This window comes from Odontomachus brunneus, unplaced genomic scaffold (assembly GCF_010583005.1).
Source record: "Odontomachus brunneus isolate Ranch 3 - 2012 unplaced genomic scaffold, Obru_v1 Obru_scaffold_002, whole genome shotgun sequence".
NCBI lineage: Eukaryota > Metazoa > Arthropoda > Insecta > Hymenoptera > Formicidae > Odontomachus > Odontomachus brunneus.
This window is the reverse complement of record NW_022639452.1, coordinates 751,986-770,448: the sequence shown is the minus strand read 5'-3', so window position 1 is coordinate 770,448 and position 18,463 is coordinate 751,986. Positions and strand designations below refer to the sequence as shown.

General features: G+C 46.9%; 1 protein-coding gene across 1 annotated transcript in view; it reads left to right on the top strand.

The window, feature by feature from the left end:
* LOC116841866 (endoplasmic reticulum aminopeptidase 2-like) overlaps window positions 1–18,463 on the top strand; it is a 32,625-nt gene that overhangs the window by 4,460 nt on the left and 9,702 nt on the right. Inside the window, exons 8-14 of the mRNA XM_032810305.1 lie at window positions 936–1,140; window positions 1,438–1,691; window positions 3,169–3,362; window positions 3,575–3,739; window positions 3,912–4,073; window positions 8,212–8,330; window positions 11,366–11,490. Of these exons, the coding sequence (XP_032666196.1) occupies window positions 936–1,140; window positions 1,438–1,691; window positions 3,169–3,362; window positions 3,575–3,739; window positions 3,912–4,073; window positions 8,212–8,330; window positions 11,366–11,490 (1,224 nt within the window). The remainder of the gene's footprint in view (window positions 1–935; window positions 1,141–1,437; window positions 1,692–3,168; window positions 3,363–3,574; window positions 3,740–3,911; window positions 4,074–8,211; window positions 8,331–11,365; window positions 11,491–18,463) is intronic.

Below are 18,463 nucleotides of genomic sequence, written 5' to 3'. Positions count from 1 at the left end.
GTAGCTGTATCCGAAAGAGCGAGAGAGGAGGGGGGGGGGGGAGAGAGAGAGAGAAAGAGAAGAAAACAGAGGCTCCTTGGTGTGGTTTTGCGGTCGCGAATAAATTATACGCGATGTCTCTCGATCCTCTCGGTCACGGATCTTCAGATTAATCTGGAGAATCGATCTTTTTTCTCCCCAGAAATTCGATCCACATTCATGCGCGTGACTTTGTTTCTTTTTTATTTTTCGAGTCAATCGGTAAGAGATTTGTATTTTTAGGGGAATTTTTTATTAATGTCAATTGCACTTGTGACACTAAATGCAGAATGAGATGTTTCTATTCATTTCACTGTCAAATAATCCAGAGAGAGAGAGAGAGAGAGAGAGAGAGAGAGAGAGAGAGAGAGAGTTTATTACGAAATAATACCATTATAATCAAGAATATAGCACCACATAGTGTATCAGAAATCAATGTTATCGTTGCTGAAATGTTGCTATAATATTTCAGCAAATTAAATTTTTTTACATGGGAATACAATGTTTTAGTGATTTTCTGTATTGGGCAGAGTAGCACGTTAATATTAACACTAAAACATTAGCTCAAGATGGGAAGGCAATTATATCTTGATAAATATATAAATGATATTGATTTAAGCACGAAACAACATTGAATTAATCATGAATAATAATGAAAAGTAATAACAAAGAACTTGTATTGTGACGTTTGAGTTTAAAAATTATTAGAGAACTTCCGGACAATAACGATAACATCGTTACCATCTTCTGCAACTTTAATTGAAGGCCTCTTGAATTTAATGTTGGTGTATTGTTTTTGTGTGCTATGTGTAAATAAGTTGGATAGAAGCAAAAAAAAGAAAAAAAATACAAGCACGTGAAACATCCACGGCGAACGTCGCTAAAAATTGCTCGTTTATGCGATATTTGTGTTTCAGGACCGATTTTATCATTATGGCCTAAATAGTACGCGCGAAGAGTTATGGCATGTCCCGTTGACGTGGACAACCGAAAATGAACAGCAATTTGGTAATACCTTGCCGAAGGCATGGATGGCCGAGAAACGCATGAAAATTAACGACACTGCCCTGAGCCGGGCGAGTTCCAGCGACCAGTGGATTCTGTTCAATATCAATCAAACGGGTAATATCACTATCGTAACATCCGCCGATCAATTAAGGAGATAATGCCCGAATATTTTTCTGCTGATCAATTTGTAAAGAAAATCGAAAGGCATTTTGTAATTTGGCGAGTGTTGTTTTACACACAAAGTGTGTTCCCGAAAAACAACCGTGATTCTGATTAATTGCGTAGCCGTGCAACAATTTTCGAATTACAATGTCATCCTGTCGAGACCAAAGGAGACCTTCGTCTCCTTCTAAACTCAAGCGAAATATCTTCTAATAGCGCGTCTTTCTCTTTCTCTCTGTCCCTCCGCAGCCTTGTATCGCGTCAACTATGACGTGGACAATTGGAAACTGCTGCTAAAGTCCTTCCGAACTCTGCCAGAAGTGACAAAGGTGCAGTTGCTGGCGGACTCGTTCGCGATAGCCAACGCCGGACTGCTCGACATGAGAATCACGTGGAGTATCCTCGAGAAGCTGGAAGCGGAAAGTGGAGAGATGCTCTGGACGCATGCGATATTCACCTTGGACACTGTCTACGATTACTTTTGGGACTCGAGCGTATTTAAGGTAACACTCAGAACGTCGATATATCGTGGTGGTGTCTCCGAAAGAGAAGGTGATCGCGGAGAGAGGATCCCAATGCGCGTGTTTCGCAAAATCGCCGCTGCGAAGATGTTCGTTTGCCGATCACTCTTCCCCCGAAGGAGAGAACCCGAGACAACGGTGGCGGTATCTCTCACGGGAGAAAGAGTGGCGACCTCGGAGCGACGCGAAGGGAAAAAGAGAGAAGTCCGTGCGCACGAGAATCGGCCCCTAAATTTCCGCGCGGCGTTCTCTCGCTGCGCGTCTTAGCTGCGGCGGTCCCGTCGAAATTCGCTCGTCCCACCTCGGTCGTAGATTTGCGCGAGATTGCGAGGCGAAGGCGAGCACATTTGATTTTATTATTAATTTATACGGCCGCGCGGCGCGATAAGATATGCGAGATATAAGCGGCGCCGCCTCGCGGTCTAAATCGTCCGCTATGCAGTTCTGCCTTATGTCGTTATTACGCGCAGTTAAGGCTTAAGTATGGCATTATAAAGCGTATGATTATCCCTGGGACAGATATATAAGCGATCATCGGCCCATCGGCCGTCGTTTACGATTCGACGTTCTCAATTAGGTCGGAGGACTCAATCATTATTTGCACCGAAATACGAGGCACGTAACATTTAATTAAGCACTCGCGCCGACCAATGTTGCCGTAACAGTTCCCTTTTCACAGAAGCCATTATTGCGAAAATATAAGAGAGGTAGTGGCCTGTGTGAGCGAAGCGAGCTCGAGCGGAGAGGCGGGCCCCACGGTTTCCTTCCCGGCCGCTCCGCCGCGTCCGTAAACCTAACGTGCCAAATTAAATAAATACGCCGCGGCGTATCTCCGCGTTTTAATCCACCCGGGTTTATTGCTCGTAAATTCTGAATAAATAGAATTACTCTCTTGCTCCTTGCGCGCGAATCAACCGCGGATCTCCATAATGTTGCGATAAATATCGCCGCCTGGTTATTTCGCCTACCTCCACTCGCAATTTCACCAGAGCACTTTGATGTTTTTGTAAAAGAAAGAAAAAAAAAAAGAAGGAAAAGGCGAAACTTGGAATCTCGAAGCCGAGGGAGGAGAGAAGGACGTTTAGCCCGATAGCGATAGCGGCGAGACTTTCCTCGCGTAGGTAAACGAGATCTCTCTCTCTCTCTCTCTCTCTCTCTCTCTCTCTCTCTCTCTCTCTCTCTCTCTCCCTCTCTCTCGCAATAAACAAAAGAATCAAGACAAGGTTCTCCAGGAGGTGCGCGCGTTCGAGACAACGTGAGCATTGATTCCTATCTAATTGCTCTCGCTAAGTGATTTAATAAGCAAATTTCCGTCGATCGGACTTTTCCGTTTAATTGACGCGCGCATTCACTTGCCGGGCGCAGATTTCCCAGCCAAACGCGCGAAAAACGAGATTCCACCGTCGTGATGCTCATCGACTACCACTTCTTCTTCTTCTTCTTCTTCTTCTTCTTCCAGTTCGTGATGTGCAAGGTCACCGATCAGGTGTACGCCGAGACGGCGCGGTCGCTGGTCCATACGGATCCCGCGTCGTGGACAGAATTCAAGGTGAACGTAATGAAATGGGCATGTTTGGTAGGCCATCGGGCATGCTTGACGGCGGCCCGCGACTTCGTTCAAAAAATGCTGCGAAACGAGTCGCTGAGCTCGTCGTACGTATTTAGCGCGCCCAGCATCTGTTCGCGCATTCGATACCAAATGCGGCCGCGCCGGACTTATGTCTATCTATTATCGACGGGCGCTTTAAACGTTAATTGGCAATCGGCGAGGCCTGGCGCGGCCCGCGTTTGGCGTTAAATGCGCGCGCTAGCTGGAAAACGGCACGTTTCCGCGTGCGGCTCGAAAATCAGCCGGCGAATTGTAGCGTTCCAGAGGAATTTCGCACCTGGACGTATTGCGCGTTCGTGAAAGCGCTCACGGAGGAACAATGGCTGGCACTTCTCGCGAGATACGACGAATCGACGGCGCACGATAAGGAGAGCCTCGCCTTCGCATTGGGATGTCACGTCAGCGCGAGGCTGCTGCGAAGGTGAGATAACCGCTCCGGTTCGGCTCGAAATTTCCCACGCCGAGATAGACGCGCGAAATATAGACGATTGTACGGACGTTACATGAAAGAAACGGCGGTCAGGCGGGCCGTCTCGCGAACGGGGACCCTCTCGGAGTCGTAAATTACTTTATTACATAATAAACGCTTCCAGATACCTGTCTACGATGTTTTCGCAAGGCAACATTACGTACTCACACGCGGAGAAGGCTCTGATGTCCGCCGTGATAAATCCGCACGGGTATCGCGTCGCGGCGGACTTTCTGACCGAACACTGGAACAAGTTCAGTGCGAACGAGGCGGAAGACAATGGCACATAGTGAGTCAATCAGATTTCGCAATTTGCGAGCGAGAACAACCCAAGTAGAAAGAGCCAGTTACCTCTTCCGTGTAACTGGCTCTTTCCCAGTGACTGACCGGGAATTCTTCCGGTAACTGGCTAGTTTCTGGCCAGTTAGGGCGACGCTCTTGTTTCGCCGGTAACTGCAAGTAAAACGATTTCTAGCCAGTTTCTGACTAAACTTGTTCTTGCGCAAAATTCTGTCAAACAGTTCTCATTGTTCGATTTTACATTGCAAAATCTTGTATTTTATTATTCAATATAAGAAAATGAAACGTCGTGCTTCAAGAGGTAGAGTCTTTTCACATGAAAAATCATTCATTACTGATGGTTGTAGCTTAATTTTTAATTACTTTTTCCTGTCTAGTTTCTGGGTCAGTGACTGACTAAGAAACATTCGCCTGTATTTTCCGAATTTCTACTGATAGAAAAACTGCCCAGCATTTATCTGCTATTTTTTATTGTCTTTCTGATCAGTATTTTCTTATCCAATTTCTGAACAGTTACTGTCTAACAAATCCTAGCCAATATAAAGTAGTTACCAGTTATTGCTAGTGACCAGTTTTTCCTGGACACTTTTCTACTTGGAAAGCTGAGTTCCCGTTGGGATTTTCACCATGGAAACTCATCGGGTTGCTCATTACTCTCCCGCGTGTTCTACATCGATTATTCCGGCACTCATCGTGCTTTCGTTGCTACACTTCCAGCGCGAACGTAATCCTGATCGATACATTGCGTGCCTTCGTGAGACGCATTCGTCAAGAAGAGGACGTGGAATGGGTAAGAAAATTGCGCGAGTGGCGAAACTTAACGAGGATCGAAAAGCGAACAATAGCGTTCCACGAAAACCGATATATGCATACTTATATACCTCGCGGCTACAAAGAAGCGTCGGATTATTATGTAATAATCTCCTTCTCTCTTTCTTTCTTTCTTTCTTTCTCAGCTACGACTGAGAGGCAGGCACGAGAAGTACGACACCGTGATCGGACAGGTTATTAATAGAGTCCAGGCCAATGTCGCGTGGTACAAGAAGCACAAAAACGAAGTAAGTCCGACTGCGCGGAAAGTGAAACGCGATCTTGCGTTTGACAGCGCAAATTACTTGCTTCTTTCCATTCCACTCACGCTGTTTTGTTAACTCTGACGACAACACCGAGCGCCTCTCGGATTCACCGGTGAAATTTTATTCAAATCAAGAACTTCCTCAAAGCGATGCATGAGAATCACGTTAGAACTAGATAGAACAAGATCAGCAATGATTACGACTTACGACGAGTGATTCGATAAATTTTTAATGAATATTTTGGTGATACACGTCCAATACACAAGATGTTACCGTCAGGGTTAATTAATTTGCCCACGAGGCACCCCGAGATCGATGCGACTTTCGTGTGTATTCTTCTACAGATATTGCGGGTACTGGAGGAGATTTCCGCGGGATACGCCGAGACGAAGGATTGCAGGAAAGAAGATTAACGGAGACGCGGCGTTAAAGGTCCGTGCTAATCGAACGCCGCACGCGAGACCGACGAGATAATCGTAATAATCGCGAGACGATTACTTAGCATGCGCGGACTTTAATGGCACGATGCTACAATTTTTCTCAGGACACAAAAAGTCAAATGCTTGGTAAATCTTGATGTAAATCACGCTATCATGAGCGCCACGTTGTCGATGAGAATGTACTTTTTACAGCATCATTGAATACACGATATTTTTCTAGAAAATTCCCTCCCCTCCTTTCAACCTTTTCCTAAAGAGAAAAGAAAAATCAAAAGAGGACAGGTGATATTGATGATAAGAACACATTAAAGCCTCCTACTGAATAATGGTCTCCGTGAGAATTTTTTCCTCCATGAGATGAATACACTTCGCATCGGTCTCTCCCCTGGTTGTCCCCGGTGTATCGACCTCGAGCCAGGGCCAACGATAGCCGACATATCCTGAGCCGAAGTATCGACGACTCGTCGATGCGACCGCTGCCATGGGATATTGGTCACGGTGTCGTGGCATCGCCGAGCATCCCTAGGCATATGGGGGAGCTGCGAGGAGGAGTTCTTGCCGCGAGAGAAGTGCCGCGAGAACGTCGGTCCCTAACCGGGCAATAACGAGCCGGGCTTTCGTGTGGTCGGAGAATGTTGCTAAGTAAGGGATTGATTCACGGGCAGTTATAATACCGCCAAACCGAAGGCCCTAATAGATTCAGGTCAATGCCACTACCGTTCTTCGAAGTCGTTCATTATGTGGGAAGAGCGAGCCCCGTTCTCATGCCACACAGGTCGCCCGGTAAGCTGTGTGTGCGGCGGGCTCCTCCGCAGCGGTGGTGGCGGCGGCGGTGGCAGCGGCAGCGGCGGCGGGAGGAACCACCGAAGAGGCCTAGATAGAAGAACCCACCGTGAGGAGGACTTCTATCCGCACGAATCCTTTTTCCTCCGCGTCCCGCGCGGGGCGATCCTCTTTTTCTTTGCACACGCGTCCGTCGGCACGACTGGACGATCGGCCAATTTCTCGAGTTACAGTTTCGCCGGTTCCGTGAATCTTTTTGTCGTTGTTACGTTAAATTCGAGTTGAATTCGATCTCGTCGAGCGAAGGGACGGACGGACGGACGGACGGCTCGCGGCTGTCTTGCGATTTTGTTGCTTCGCTTCGGGAAAACGGTGCCGCTGATAGTTACATATGCGCTGTTTTTTTGCCGATTAAGGTAATAAAAGGTTGTCGGAGTAAGTCGATTGGCAACTTTCTCACGCGCGAATGGTTATCCTTCGGGAGAGAGAACAACGTTTCACGTCGAGCTATGTGTGTGTTTTGACCGGCGCAGCCGCGCGCGCCCGTGTGACTGGCGGATTCAAATTCATTTTTGAAGAATGTTTCTAGCACAGGTCACGTAAGATGTCGGGCGCCGATCGAGAACGTGTGGATCGGTGTGTAAACCTAGGTTAGGTTAAACCACCGCTATTTTGGTTTACGCGAAATATAAAATTGCGGTGGAACACACGATTCCTATGTGGAAATCTGCAGTAGAGTCGAGAAGCTCATTTTAAAGTAAAACTGACATAAAGAAAAACTCTTAGGTTTGGTCTGTCCAAGAAAAGAAAACTGAAGAACCAAAGCTCAGTATCCGAACAGACGAACCCGGATTAACCTTCTGCAACACACTTTTTTGGTATAATCACATAACCTGTAAGTTACATCTAGTTACTCACTCGAAGTGTAAAGAGTGCCACATATCTGAATATTATAATAAATACTACGAATTGTTCATTCATTGGTGATTTAATTACTGGACAGGTCATCCTGCGCGTATGTTGCAACGAAACAATAAATGTTCAACGTGGGGTCTTTGTTGGGCCAATCGACGAGCGAGCTGGGTACGCGCACCCGAAACGGTTGGAAGATTAAAGGAGGAACCCTCTTTCCCTCGAAGAAAGAGGGGTCAAAGAGCGCTACCGTGTCCCCAAACGCGACAGACGTGCAAAAGGAAGAAAGGAAGGAATAGGAAGGAAGCTCTCTCTCTCTCTCTCTTTTACCTTCTCTCTCTGGCCGTCTCTCCGTCTCTCCCATCGCTCTCTCGGTTCGGCGAACGCGCTCCCTCGCGCGCGCGTGTGCTCCTTGCGCGCGCGAGCCAGGACCCTTCCTGAAGTTAATGATTCGGTCATTGCGATGGGTGGCGGTGGCGAGAGTGGTGGAAACACGAAGTGGTGTGGGCCCGGCGTAGAGTAGGAGAAGAGTGCGCCAGGAGGGCGAGAGAGCAGGAGAGGAGGATCGGTCTGCACAGGAAAGTAAGCCCGATCCCCAGTTCGAACGCTTCGGCTCGGTCTTACGGGTTTAGTCTTGAACAGCGGATTGTTGCCGTTGAGAGACGGTCTCGAGGTGAGGAGATCGGCAGCCAAAGGATTCAGATCACAAAGTCGCTATCAGCTGATAGGCGAACGGCCGCCATGCGCCATCAGCCGTGTCACCTCTAGGAAGGACGACCCACGCAACGTGACGACGACAACGACGACCACGAGGGTGGACTTGTCCTGCCGAGAGGTCCTCCAAAGAGATCATCCTTGGCGCGTGCCCGAGGCAGCAGGAGCCACGCCAGGGTTCACACGAATCTTCACACACGGGGTCCCGGAAGATCATCGGCCATCCGATGACGCCGCACGCCGGCAATCCGACGTCTGCTATAGCCAAGAAGGGAAAGCCACGGAGGCAGCAGTTACCATCGGCAGCCACCCTCAGAAGTACGTATGGAGATGTACACGGGGTTGATGTAGAGGGTTAAACCCGTGTCACAGTACGGATTGGAGACTGAGGATTGCGAATTGAAGATTAGATTTCGATAAATCAACGAACTTTAGTTCTAGCTCGCTTTGTTTCAGTTGGTCAAGTTCCAATTTTTCGCGATTCTCAGTCTTCAATCTGTAGCGGGACACAGGCTTTAGAAGACTCGCACACGACTCGTGTGCACACAGCGAATGCGCAGCGTAGCGTCAACGAGAAATCTAAGTAGAAACGTCAGTCGCTTTTTGTACGTCAATTAATTCACTATCTTGTTGCACGCGACGATGATTCCGGCTCGGATGTACTCATTATCGATTCGACCTGCGCCTTTGTTACGCTTGACTTTGCCGAGGAAGACTTACGCTCTTGCGCGAGACGGGACGTTTAAACCCTGCGCAGTCAACCTAGATGATTGACGTTTCTACCTGGCGCGTTCACTTTTGCAACTTGTATCGTATGTTTTCGACAAAGAACGGTGTCGTTGTACATACAACCAGAGCCCGCTGGGACATCTCGAATTCAAATAGTAAAATTGATATTCTTGAAATCGAGATCTCTCTTTCGAAAAATCGAAACATTTTATACGAATGATAAGCGGTGGAAAACGGAGGTCGTGTGGAAGTACATCGTTTAATTACGATGTGAAATATCCCAAAGAGACGACACGCCGCGAGAGAGAGAGAGAGAGAGAGAGATAAGTATTTCGCGCATTCGCGTGAAAAAGCTAAAGTGGATTGACAAGAACCACTTACGGGCTCGCCGAAGTACCGTTTTAACTTAAAGATTCCCGCCGGTGTGCCTTCGAGATGTATATTCCTTTATCGCAGAAAGTCTAAGATTAACGACGGCTCAAGTGGGATCGCTGTCTCATTACAAATCTGCCGCGAATTATTTATTAAAGCGGAAAGCAATTGTGTATGCTCTGCCGCGCGTACTCACAACAGACATTTGTCAAGGAGAAATTACAAAAATACCTTGTATTATAAATCCGACTTGCACCTCAGAGAAGGTGTAACTGCGTGAGCGTGAGGAACGAGGAGTTTCCATATCGCTGAGATCAGACCTCAGGAGTAAGCCTGGCTGGCCTTAATCCGTGGCATCACTCGCGCCGTTAGATAAGATCCCACAATCTTGCATTTTCCGCGATAACCCGATTGTTGCTGCTGCACAGTCGGGAACGTGCGCCAGCGCAACGTGGCAATTTAATTTACGGCGCTGCGATAAGATTGCACCGCGATCTGCATTCAAGGCGAATGGAGCTCGATATTACGTTAGCACGCGCGCTAAACGCGCGGCCAGCGCGGTGATAAATTGCCAATGATAAATTTTCTCTCATCCGACCACCCCCTCTCGCACAGAGTTGATCGCATTGTTCGAGGCGCTTCACGCTCGCAAAACACGAGAAGAATCGACCAAGTCGCGCGCTCTCCTCTCCAAAGGATAAGTGACACTTTTTCGTTGGGTGCGGGCATTGAAATCACCGATAAATCAGGATCGTAGCCACAAAAGGGCGAAAGGTATCGTCCTCTATGATGGTATATTTATGTCGCTTTCCTTTTTCAATTGAATTTGGCACAATTATAAACATAAAATTTTCGTTACTTTATATTCTAGTAATAATAATAATAATAATAATATATATATATAAAGTAAACCAGTATAAGTAAGGAAAAGTTGTCAAAGCACCACCAGTTGTAAGTACAACATTTCAGTGAAGAATGCACTGATTGTTTAGAGAATAATGCTGATTTAATTGAGAAAGATGTCATTAACAATCAAGCCAAATCGTCGGATGAACATTTCATCCTCTCGTGCTACCTCGCCTCTCATTAGCGATACATGGAGAGATCGCAGCCTGCGACTTACCGTCCGCTTTCTTGCATTCGCGGATCGCACGTATCGACTTGCGACCGTCGCCGCTGACGTCGTCCGTGCATTCTCCGCTCTGCTCGCGATTCGCATCTCCGTCATATCATTCCGGTCTCCGCATTTACGTGAACAGCGAAAAAGCGGACGCGATTGCCTACCTTCTTCGTCGACGATCGAGAGGCCCAATTGGAATTCCGAGTAGGCGCGTGGGATCGGCACAGGTAGCGGCGCGGCGTGTCCCGCGATCGCGATCGAGCGAACGAGCGAGCGAGTCAGCAAATGAACGAACGAATGGACGAGCGTGCCATCGAGTGTGCATGAATCGTACTTTTGCTAAAACGGAGAAACAATCTCCACGAGCGGCTCCACGTTCTCCCCGGCGCGCCGCGAGCAAAAAGAACGAATTCCTAAGACGAGTTAAATGGCGCTCCGAGCTAACCCAGCGGGTAGTGCGCTAACGACATACATACGTATCACGCTTCCTCGCAACTATCGTCATGGGAGGTAACGCCGAGAGAAAACGGAAACGCAATGAGAGAAAGAGTTCGGCTAATTTACCAGTAGCCGCGACAAATGGTTTGCTCATGTGGGACAGCGAATGTTGCGAGAATGACTTGTTACTTTCAGTCTGCTGTTCTAAGCAACGCCTCTCTAACGGAGACATAACTAGCCTGAGCCAAATAGACGAGAACAAGTGTCTCGGGCGATGTATGTTTGTTAAAATGATTTGCAACGGTAACTGTTCGATTCGTTTCCCTAACGATCATCAAAGAACGAACGTTTTGAAAAACGTGGGATTCTTCTCAGTGCGTACGAGGCACACGCGGGAGTGCGAGAAGTATCGTTGATGAACAAATTGCCGAATCAGTGCATCGAGTATTACTGAGGTAAGGGGTAAAGATCTGGGAATTTGTTTGATCGTTGTGTCACTTCACGTAGGCGAGATTGCGTGTCGCCATAGAGTAGGATGTTACGCGTCACACTTTGGACGTGCGACTCGAAACACCTGGCACGTGAGGCTACGCGTTCGCGCATTATGAAATAAACGAGGAGAAAAATGTGATCGTCCACCTGGAGAGATGCTGGACGCGGTGAAGTTAATAATATGATGTCACTTTTCGCGCAGAGTGGTGGCCGTGGTGGTTGCTGCTACCAGGATGTTTGGCGTCGTGGACGCGATACGTCGAGGAGTACGACTCCATTCGAGTGGCCAGGTGCGACGCCCGATGCGGGGAGAGCCATCCTGACGAGGTACGTAGGATGAGGACACGTTGTACCAGCGAGATTGTGTTATCTTGCTGCATCTTTACGTTGTCTTCTCTCAGCTTGCTTACGTACTCGTAACATCATCGCTAACAGCATGATATTTTTTTTATACGCGATATATATATTTCTCTCAAATGTCACGACAATTTTCTATCGCTATACTCTATCTAGTATGCTGTTACACAGAAAATATCATGGTTTGCTCTTGTGTAACTATAAGCGCTACAACCGTAAGTATCTTTCATGAGACGGACGGTTGTGGCGTTTGTTTGATTTTCACAAATCTATCGAGGGGTTTCCCCTTCTGAAACACAAAGTGCTCGCTCCATCTTTGCGACGTGGAGTTTTTAGCCGACTTCACAAAAGTTAGGTTCTCAGTTTGTCCTGTAAGGTAAAAGAATTAATTCTCGAATTAATTCTCTCCCACGACGCATCTAATTCTGGGTATTTTTATTGTTTTGTTCCTTAGAAATATGATTATTTAAATGTTTAATATAAAAAAATATATATATGTAATGTAATTTGTTTTCGTATTTCATTATGTTTTTATATATGCTTTATTTTAAATTTATATTATATATATATATATATATAAAATATAAATTTAAAATATTTAACATATAACATATGTCTTATGTTGAAAGGTATTCATATTTAAAGATTAAAACAAGAATGTCCAAGATTATATGCGCGTTGGGATATTGGTATTTTTGCCTCATGTGTTTGTATGTTTGTGTTCCTTCACAACTCGAGAACTGTTAAAGATATTGAGATGAAACGTGTTATAACTCAGTATACTACTAGTAACTTCAGTATATTATTCACTCTCTTGGATTAGTGTCATTACACGGATTTGTAATCTGGGTAATCTAGAAATTGGGTAATTCTATTACTTCCACAAAAATTCGAGAACATCTAAAGATACAAGACAAAACTTTTATTTTTAGCTGACTTGAAAAAAACAAACCGTTTCTATTTCCACATGAATTGATCGACACGACGCGCGGAGCGTATCTCGGTGTTTCGAACTTACACACAGGCGCTTACTCCCCGCCTCCGAATACATACACAATATAAAAGTATAAAAAGCGTTATTTAATAGGCATCGCGTAGAGGAACATGGCAGGAGCTGAGCCGAGAGCCCGGAGGGATTAACGTCAGGGTAGAATATTCGCGTCGCACAAACAGCCATTATTCCCGACATAAGTTTGATCGTTCTTGGCGCTTGTGGCATCGACCCGCGCGCGTCGCAATCAGCCGGAATAATCGGCTCGATTAATCAGCGTGCTACATTGTACCGGGGCCCGAGTGGAGATCGATTTTAATTTCGATGGCCGATTCGACACTCGATAGCATCGCTAAATAAACTGGTTCCCGCAACGCTTTGTCGCCGAGAATCCGCAGAGAGAGAGAGAGAGAGAGAGAGAAAGAGAGAGAGAGAGAGAGAGAGAGGGGGGAGGGGAAGGAGACAGAGAGTCGTAGACGCGCGCTCGCACGCGATGATTCATCCGGGCTTGTCCGGGTTTTGCGGGTTCTCGCTCGCGTATAATTAGTTATGCGAATCCGAGCGTCCCTGAGTCCGCGCCCACTTGAATCATCGTCACGCTCGACGATTTATGGGGTACACCGTGCCACGGCACGGTGGAGTTGACTCGGACGATACTAATTCGGCGATCAGCCACGGCGGACCGATAACCGTATTTGGGTCGTCCGGCCGGAAGATCTGCCCTTTCAAAAACGGCCGAGTTTTGCGACCAAGTGAGGAAACTCTCCGCTGATCGTTGCAAGGTTCTGGCTTTCCAAGCAATTTAGGTGGTTTGAAAGAGGATGTTGGAACTCTTATGGCCGACCACCCTGCACCGTACACGGTCAAAAGGTGCGTTTTGGTATTTCAGGCTTTCGCACGTGTTATCTAATACTTTGTTTGTTTTTCGAGTTTGGACCGTCTTTTCTTTTTGCTTAGTTCCGACATCTCATGAACGTTTCAGTTCATGGAGCAGGGAGCTTCTTCAGGGAGCAGGGCGATCTGAAACTGTTTTGAAAGAAACCTGAACTGAAAAAGTCACCTTATATCTCAAGACTGCAATGCTTTTCAACGATGATTGCAACTTTTCGTGTGCTCAATGAGTACTAATCGCGCTAGGTTTTACCTATATACGCCTCAAGGACCATTTCGGGCACCCTCCTTTAGAAGTCAAAACTTGAATCGTTTAGATCTTCCTGGACTGAAGCGAATCTTCCGTGCTCACCATAGTGGTGAGTCGCGACACTGTCATATTGCCGCGCGATTTTTGCGTATCGTGAATGAAAATACAAGCGTGTCCACGATACGCGCGGATAACGCAACGCGGATGATGAGGGGAGGGAGGGGTAAGGGTGAAACATTTTAATTGGTGTCGGCGGGACGATAACGTCACGACGAATACGAGCAACGACACCCATTGACTTACCAGTAACTTACCGGCAAGCCCGCCGCAGCCGGCGCTTTATTGCTGATATTTTTCGCCGGTGTATACAAACGTCATTACGGCAAACGGCCCCGAAATGATTCCGGGGGGCCGTCGATGGGGCGAGGACGGGGGAGGACGAGAAGGAGAAATGACGAAGAGATAGCCCCCGAGCTCTGACTGGCGGCCGGCAATAAAGTCCCGAAGTAATGGCCTATAAAAGGGTTGCGCGGCAACACACTAAGTCCGGATGCGCGCCTATGGCGCACTAGAAACGTATCTTCCGACATTATCGAAAACAGGTTCTTATCCCGAAGCACCGACGATCAATCTTCCCGCGTGGCATTCGACTTGCAACGCGCGGCTCTCTCGCGCCGCTCCTCGGGAACTTCGGCGGCGGCGAACTTCGCTCCTGACTTCGCTCTCGAAGGTGCCTTTTAGCGCGGCGAAATTAATTCTCCCTCTTTTTTCTCTCTCTTTTCTTCCTGGCGTTTTCCGCCGCCGGCGGTGCGATGGAAGCCGCCAACCGATTCTTCGACGGATCGCGTTTGATTGACAAGAAGAAGGAGAAGAAGAAGAGGAAGAAGCGGGTCGTGACACGCGACTCGACGATAATTCGCGTCGATCTCCTGCGCGGATGAATCGTGCAATTTGCAAAGTAATTGCAGCGAAATTCGATCGCGAAAGGATCTTCGCGCGATGCAAGTTTTAATTTATAATAAGACTCCTCTCTTTCTCTCTCTCTCTCTCTCTCTCTCTCTCTCTCTCTCTCTGCGTTTCACCGTTACCGCATTCCCGCGCAATGTAATAAGACAAGTCACACGTCGCGCGACTTCACCTCGCCAGAAGAGAAACGCAAGCGAATCCTGGTGAACAAACGAATGACGCTTTCACTCATTCGGCAATATTATCGCGCGCGTCTCACCTAGCGATTAGCGCGTAAAACGCGAAGCGTATCGTCATTCCAGTCGGAAGCCAATTTTTTACACGTGCCCCGGAATTTATCGCGTCGTATTTTCATCTTGGCACGCGCGCGTGACCCGTTACGTAACCTCCTGCATTCTTTTAACAGCGCCTGCTGCTACTATATTTGACTGACGTAATCGCGCATCCGCGGAACTTCGTCGGGAATGTCTAATCGACGAACGTTAAATCCGTGGTATTAATAACGCGCTGCTTTTTCCGATGTCGCCCGTGAATCGCTTAGCTAATAATAGAAAACATTACGAGAGGGGAAAGGAGAGAAAGAGAGAGAGAGAGAACTAAATACGAGAACTTGATACGGTAAGGTAAGATGGTCACGTTGCAGTATATTTATATTTTAATTATTATAAAACAAATCACATGATTAACAAAATCATGGCAAACATTAAAACATAGAAGAAGACTGTCTCTCTCATATTTGTGCAGACACAACAATTAATTGTCTGAGAATTTGTAACTTCAAAATTCTGAAATATCTAATTCTGCGAATATCGCGCGATCCTCGATCTCCTCTAATTTTATTCTGAATTTTAACTATTATTTATGAGAAAGAGAGAGAGGGGGAGAAAGAGGATGAAACAATTAGCACTTATACCGCGACTTCGTTAATGAACGTCGTTAGCGTAATCCTCAAAGCGGAATTCCGCTGGCAACTTCGTTCACTTCTGTTATAAAGATATAGAAATACCAGCGAAGAGGCACACAGAGATCGAAGTGGGAAGAGGAGAGAGATTTCGCGGTCACCGTTATTACAATTAACTTCGTTAGCGTTAATCGCGAAACTCCATTTTGGAAGTAACGTTTAATGATCGAGCATGCGGATTCCTCGATATCAAAGCGGCTGCTGCAGCGGCGGCGTCCTTTCGCATGTCGACGCAAAAAGGATAAACCCCCGCCGTTACAACAATCGACTTCGTTAGCGCGATCGTTATATCGCGGGGAACTCTCTTCGCCAGGAACTCTACATCGTTCGCGATCCCCCGAACGCGAGTTCCACGGTATCGATCACGCACGGCGCCCTTTCGATTGTTAATTATCGGTGCCGTCGCGCTCGCGCGCGCAGGGGGAGGGGGAAGAATAAGTGAGAAGAAGAGGTGAAGTGCATGGTGGAGGGTGGAGGGAGGAGGAGGACGAGGACGAGGACGAGGACGAGGAGGAGAAGAAGGAGGAGGAGGAGGAGGAGGAGGAGAAGGAGGAGGACGAAGACGACGAGGAGGAGGAGGAGGAGAAGGAGGAAGAAGAAGCGGAGGAGAAGAAAACGACGCTGCTGAATCGCCAATGGGCAATATAATTTTCTTAACGACGGCGATCGGCCGGCCAATTCTCGCGATGAACTTCGATCGAAGGCCGCCTCGACCATACCGATCTTAATGAATACTTCAAACCGCGATCTTCACCAAGTCTTTAATTGGGGTAGCCCACCGATGCGAGAGAGATCGAGAGGGTGAGGTAGAGCGCTACGGCGAGGGGTTGAGGGAGGGGGCCGCGGGGGAGGCGGGGGAAGAAGGAGCAACGATCGGCGCGCATGATTTTTCAGTATTGCCGATCGACACTATCGCCGATCTTCACGGCGGACTACATTAGTCTCCTGCCATACCCTAATCTTCGCGATCACTTCGGGACGGCCGCGCGCTCTCCGATCTTCGCGAAGAAGCTCTCGAGTGGAACAGATCGGCCTTCGCGCGCCTTCGGCGCGATCGACGGAGGAAGGAACATTGGGAAGAAGAGAGGATGAGAAAGAAAAGGAGAGAGGGACAGAGAGAGAGAGAGAGAGAGAGAGAGAAAAGGCGCGGCGAAGTGGGAGAGGAGAGGCGAGAGAGATCTGGTGAACTTCATTAGCCTTCTTGTACACTTTGATCCGCGCGATCGCTTCCGATATCACTCGGCGATCTCCGCGCGAGCATCACAGCGAAGTTAATTCTTCGACCGTGACGACGCTTCATCGGATCGAAGTGGTGAGCGAGCGTGCGCGTTCACTTCGCCTCGGTTTATTCTTTTCACCCTGCACGTTCTCGGGGCGATTATCACTCGCAATGCGCGTACGCATCGATCGCACGAAAAAAAAGAGAGAAAAAACAAAATAAGCCACGGAGAAAGAAACGTGTCAAAAGTCGAAGAAAGTCACGGCGAGATATTATAATCTTTTTGGACACACACTAGGGACTATATATAGACACGTCAGGGATTTTGATCTCTTGCGAATTATTTTTACGCACCTCGAATATGCTTCTCGAAAAGTTTTGCAAGTACTTGTGACTCTTAACTATTGTAATCGTTTATGAAGGAGACAGAGAGAGAAAGAGAGAGAGAGAGAGGGACACGACTGAATAACTCGGCGTTCTCTAATATTCAGCGTCCCGTTTCGTAACAATACCGACGGTATTTATTGCGTAGCGACCTGCATAATAGCGCTCTTTCTCCACTGCTCTCTATATTATCTCGTATTGTCGAGTCGCAGAGGCGCCACTTCATTAGAGAGTGGAATTGCGGCCAATGACGAATGCAATTTCTAAATCTTGCAGCGATCTGTCCTCCCACGCGACACAATCCCATTCCCTCCGAAGAATTCACGTACTTGCCATTTTACGTATTGTCCTTGCACTCATTCTTTCTACTTCCGATCGTGCAGAGTGTCTCATCATTTTCTTTTTCCGGCGTGATATTTCTGAGAGCGAATCTTGTATTTTCGGTATGCGGGTTACGCGTATTTTTTTTCGATATGACTCGATGATAAATAGTAATAAACTCTCCAGAGACAGTAAGCACTGAAATGTGTGATATTCCCCGCTTGACTCGCAACAAATCTCAACTGACAACGGAACGCGGAAGCCAACCTACCTATCGCTATGGCGTGCTTCAGTATTTTTACGGAAAGCGTAATCGCGAGAGAAAGAGGGAGAGATAGTACATAGCTTGTACATCGACAACATACACGTCGCACATAATTTCACCTTATGTACAAGAGATCGCGTTATATTATGGGTCGAGTTACAAGCAACTATCGCCAAACGAGTAACGAGTACTCAGTTTTTTTCAAACCTCTGTGCAATGAGCCGCTTATAATTGGAAATAATTCGCAATTATTAATGACGACGAATACATAAGAGATACATATATAAGCGGAGAGAATATTGTAGCAAAAATTACAATATAATTTTAGCAGTCCGGGGATAGACTGACACTAAAATTATAATAAAATATAGTATACAAAAATAAAATTATAATAAAACATAGTAAAAATGTGATCATAAATATGATAATTTTTACTATTAGGATCTTAACTTAGTTTCCGCCCAAAAAATACTGAGAAAAAGCATTTATTGTAAAAAATTTATTTAAATTATTTCAATGAAAGTATTTTCCATCACTTTCTACAACTTTTTGCCATCTTTCTGGCAACTGGGCGATACCATCTCGATAAAACGATGTTTGTTTCGAAGCAATCCATTCGTCCACCCATTCTCGCACTTCTTCAACATTTCGGAAGCGTGTACCACTCAAGCCGTGCTGCATCGATCTGAACAAGT